This window comes from Echinops telfairi, unplaced genomic scaffold (genome assembly GCF_000313985.2).
Source record: "Echinops telfairi isolate 266 unplaced genomic scaffold, ASM31398v2 ScPeMD7_37;HRSCAF=141, whole genome shotgun sequence".
NCBI classification, from domain to species: Eukaryota; Metazoa; Chordata; class Mammalia; order Afrosoricida; family Tenrecidae; genus Echinops; species Echinops telfairi.
The window spans coordinates 45,194-50,136 of NW_022103935.1; the positions used below are offsets into that span (position 1 = coordinate 45,194).

Genomic DNA, 4,943 nt, shown 5'->3' on the forward strand with positions numbered 1-4,943 from the left:
AAGTACATGAGATGAAGTCTCACCAGCCTTGCCTCCAAGGAGCACTCTGGTTGGACATCTTCCAAGACAGATTTTTTTGTTCTTTTAGCAGTCCATGGTCCTCTCAACATTCTTCTCCAGCATCGCCATTTAAATGCTTCAGTCTTACTCTTATGTCCAACTTCACATGCATATGAGGCAACTTTGAATACCATGGCTTGGGTCAGGTGCACCTTAGTCCTCAAAGTAACAACTTTGCTTTTCAACAGTTTAAAGAGGTCTTGTGCAGTAGATTTACCCCATGCAACTTGACTTTGATCTCTTGATGTCTGCTTCCATGAGCACTGATTATGGATCCAAGCAAGATGATATCCTTAACTTCGGTCTTTTCTTCATTTATGACAATGTTACCTACTGGCCCTGCTGTGAAGAATTTTTTCCTTTACATTGAGTTACGATTCACACTGAAGGCTGCAATCCTTGATCTTCATCAGCAAGTGCTTCAGGTCCTCCTCACTTTCAGCAAGCAAGCTTGTGTCATCTGCAGATCAGTTTGTCAATAAGCCTTCCTCCAATCCTGAAGCCACCTTCTTCATATGATATTCCTGATGATTTACTCAGCATACAGATGGAATAAGCATGGTGGAAGGGTATAACCCTGCTGCACAGTTTTCTTGATTTTAAACCATGCACAATGTCCTTGTTCCGTTCCCCAAACTGATCCATGCACAGCTTCCACGAGCACAAGAGTCGAATGCCTTCGCATAGTCGATAAAACACAAGTAAATGAAACTGTCAAACATCTCATGACAAGAATAACTTTGGAAAACACTACAATAAGTTAATCACATGAAAAATATTCTGTCAGACTAATGTTATAAAAGAAATATCAAGAAAAGTCTCATACAAAAAGAAACAGACTGCGAGTTGAGAAGCAAAATTAGAAACAAGACACATGCCACTTAAAACCAGCAGTAACAACCTTAAATCACTAACACTGATCCTTTCCCTGGAACCAGAGTAAGGCCTTTTATTTTAGAGCCAGACTGTTAAACAGATTTAAAATATCAAACTCTACTGGCCCCTACACCTGCTCCTGCCAACATCCCAACCCCTGGCCTGTGTTTTAAAACCCTTTGAAGACCCTCAGCTTTGTAAATACCCATACTGGCATGTTTAAATGCAGAGTCTGGACAAAAGTGTTCTCAGGCCTTTTGACAATGACGAGGGAAATAACTCAATAGGAACATATCTATTTTCCAAAATATGAAAACAAAATCGAGCCTGGGCCTCGGGAGAGGTGGAAGACTGTGAGGAGGCGGAGGTGGCGGTAGTGGATGGCCTCAGAGAGGGCTGGGCAACCCCACTGCAGAGAACTCTGCACTGCATTGGCGAGGCCAGCAATCTATTTGGTTCCCACATCTGATCGGACCAGGTGCAGACAGGGTGGCAGGAGAACTGGGCTTCGACTTGCTGTTTGCAGGGCACTGCGTGAACTGGTCAATGTGAGCCTGGGCCACAAGGCCATTATATCCTCATGTCCTCGGCAAGGACCATTCATAAAGAACGCAGATCAGACATTGTTGTAATGGTGACGTCAGCAGGCGTTTATTACACACAGAGTAACAAATCAGGTGTGAGCAAACTGGCAATCGGCATCAGCAGTCAAGTCTCATCCACAAGGCAAGGTCAAATCATACCCACACACCCCAGATCATGTCTGGGAGCAAAGCCCCAGTTCCCTCCGGGATCAAATGCTATCAGCCAGCCATGTCTGTGTACCAACAGCATGAGCAGAGGAAGACTAAGGGAAGCATCCATGGAAAAGTGCTCGGCAACAGGCCTCTTACTGTCCCTGTTCACAGTGGAGGAACGTTCCTTGACCGGAGGGCAGCGAGGACAGCCTGGCTGCCAGACCTCTGGCTTTCTTCAGAGGCAAGCATCCACCTAAGGCACTCTCTTTGCTCTCTACCTGTACCTACATACTGGTGTGGTACAATCTACAGTCCAAAGCACCTGCACACCCACTGTGGATGGGGCCAGGGGACTGAGAGGCTGGGAGCCTGCACAGAGGCCAGGAGTGTAGATGGCCAGTCTACAGGGAGCCTCGGCCTATAATGGCAGGGTAGGCCATCCTCTCAATGACAGGAGCAGCACGTGACGTGGCTGAGGAGGGAAATGACTGCGTTCAGATAAATAAGGAGGTGGAAAGAACTCAAATAGCTTTGGGCTTTTAGTCCAGATGTGCTATGGCAGATGACAAGGAGGGTGGTAAGGTGGAAGGGTCACTCTCCTGGATTGAGGGGCTGATACTGGTGCTAAGGACCACGGTGGCCTTCTGAGGCAAAGTCCTTCTGGCTGGTTGGGCCCCAGAGCAAGGTCCTCAGAGTAGTAAGGTCACTAGGAAGCTGAGTGACTGGTCAAGGCCAAGCAGGGCACTGACTGGAGGTCTGTCCTCAGTGTCCCACAGGAAGACATATGACCTTGGGTCTGGCTGTGTGTGTGTGTGTAGGGGGGGGGAGAGTACATGGTGTCTGGGCACAGCCCACCTGAGTGGGTGGAGAGACTGAGAGGGCAGGGGGTATTCAAAAGAAGCTGGGAGTTTTTGGTGGAGCAGTGCTCTGTGCAGTGGCCTGGCTGCCCTCCAACAGAAGAGCTCCCCACAAGGAAAAGTGTCCATGCTTGAGTTTTAGCTCCTTCATCCTCGGCTCACCTTGCCTGCCCCGGGGCCCAGGCTGGGCAGAGAGAGTGTTCTGTCTCCGTGGGGACAGAGGGTCTCACATCTGAGTCTAACCCACTCTGGGCCCCTCAGGCCACGCATGGGGAGGGGCTGCACTCAAGGGGAGGGTGTCTTCCACAGGCTGACCAGTTGCTGTGTCTCATGGTCGGCGTGTCAGCCAGGCTGTCCGTCCAGTCCCGAAGCCCGCTCTTCACGTCCTTGCCCTCGACAGGAGGTAGGAGAGGATGAAGAAGGCCACGAGCAAGGCCAGGGCCACGCCACACAGAAGCCTCCGGTTGTCACGCCCGGACCGTGCCATCGTTGAGAAGCGCTTCACACTGCCAGTGAGCAGGCCCGTCACACTCGAGAAATCTGAGTCCTGGAGGGAGCTGCCCGTCATGGGAGGCCGGGAACAGGGAGCAGGGGTGGGACAAGGGTGAGGGGCAGGGATGGAAGGTAGGGGACAGAGCTGAACATAGGGGAGCAGGAGCAGAGGTATGGGGATCAGGGATGACTACAGAGTGGGGGAGGGGGCAGCTGTGCCAGGGGAGGCTGTAGGCCCCTACCACGCTGTCCAGGTAGCGGTTCTGGTCCTCTGCATCCCTGTCGATGTCCAGGGCCAACTGGTCAGGGCAGAGAAAGAGCAGGCTCAGGTCAGGGTCAGAGTCCCGGGCAGTCCCACCCTCCTGTGAGACCAGCCACCTTTCCATACACAGGTGCTACCAGCAAGACCAGGTGTCAACCAGGATTAGCATGGCAGATGAGTGTGGATGGGACGAGGGCAGTACACTGCCTGGAACCCAACCCCAGCTGGTTGTGCCCCTCCTCCCTCTGGCCCCTAGCCCGAAGGCACAGACCGTCTTGAGCCGAGTGACTTTGGAGGCCAGGTGGTCTGCCAGCCGCTTGTTTTCCACGTCCAGAAGCTCGTCCACGGCCCCAGGGCTCTGAGCTGGAGAGAAAGAGACTGCAGCATCTATGGATGTCCTGAGCCCAGCGGTCAGGGAGCGGGCCCTCAGGCCAACCTCCTGGGCCCTCTCCCTGTGTCCTGCTGAGCAGGTACATTCTAGTCTAAGTTAGCTCATAGGGCACTGCACACATGTCCCTGCTCAGTGTTCAACAGGTGGGATGCATTGGGATGGCCCAGGGGCACTATGGGGCAGGCTTGTCCAATCAGTCAAGGGCTAGACAACACCGGGGGCTCTAGAGGGTCAGCAGGTGCCCATGTCCACCAGACATGAAGGCCAACCTGGGTCCTCTCCTATGAGGGTGGCCGCGAGCCGGTGACAGGCGACCCCACACACTTAGTCCACCCACATAGCGACCAGGAAAACTCCCCTCCCCACACGCATCAGCAAGGTCCGTGGGACCCTCGGAGCTGGGAGACGGGGACCCAGCGCGCCAGGGGTCTGCGTCCACGACTCCTCACGCATCGACAGCCGACCCCGCTTCACAAACGCGGGCACGGAGCGCCGGGAGCAGACGGCCGTGGGCGGTCCCAGTGCACCGACCCCGCGGGAGGGTCTCGGGGGCGGCGGCGGGACCCTCAGCGCCCGAGTGCCGCCTCGCGCGGCCCCGAAGGACGCGTAGCACCGCTCTGTCCGCCACGGCGCGCGCCCTTCCCGCGCTGACACCTCGGTTCTGGTCCCCGCCCTCACCTCGAGCCCAATCCGCCATCGCGCGAGGTTCCGGTGCGGTCGCCGACCCACTTCAGCTGCCGCCACCACGGCCTGCACGGACGTGGCCGCGCTTCCGGCCCCGCCCGCGGCGAGACCCGCCCCTTCCGCGATCGACCGGCGCAACTTCCGGCTGCGGGTGGTGACCCCGGTGGTAGTTTGGGGCAATGAAAGCGGAAGTGGCTTGAAGTTCATTTTATGGGGTGCCCGTGAGTTGGAATGATTTGATGGCACTGGGTCGGTTTTTGCTTAGTTTCTATAGATTGGGCTCCGACTCATAGCCGTCCCATGTCGAGCGGAATAAAACACCGCCCGTCCCTGCACCATCGCACAAGTGTCCTATTTGAGCCCATTGTTACAGCTCTGTGTCAATGCATTTCCTTGAGAGAGATCCTCTTTTTCACCGCTTCTCTACTTTACCAAGCATAATGTCCTTTTGAGGGACTAGTCTCTCCTGAAAACATGTACAAAATAGATGTAACAAAATCTTGCAATATTCACTTCTAAGGAACATCCAGGTTTTATTTCTTCCAAGATAGATTTTGTTAGTTTTTCTATTCCATAACAACATC

The 4,943-nt window shown here is 54.1% G+C and overlaps 1 protein-coding gene across 2 annotated transcripts; it reads right to left on the reverse strand.

Annotated features, from left to right (window-relative positions):
* Positions 1-1,562: 1,562 nt before the first annotated feature.
* Positions 1,563-4,441, reverse strand: BET1L (Bet1 golgi vesicular membrane trafficking protein like). Of its 2 annotated transcripts, XM_004717157.2 has the most exons (4): positions 4,354-4,441; positions 3,556-3,647; positions 3,265-3,321; positions 1,563-3,077 (listed from the first exon to the last, which is right to left on the reverse strand). In XM_004717157.2, exons 1-4 carry the CDS (start codon positions 4,370-4,372, stop codon positions 2,910-2,912), a joined length of 336 nt encoding a protein of 111 aa, XP_004717214.1. In that variant the 5' UTR covers positions 4,373-4,441; the 3' UTR covers positions 1,563-2,909. The 2 variants fall into 2 exon arrangements, with proteins under 2 accessions (XP_004717214.1, XP_045146373.1); XM_045290438.1 differs by having other exon boundaries at positions 2,901-3,321.
* Positions 4,442-4,943: the final 502 nt, after the last annotated feature.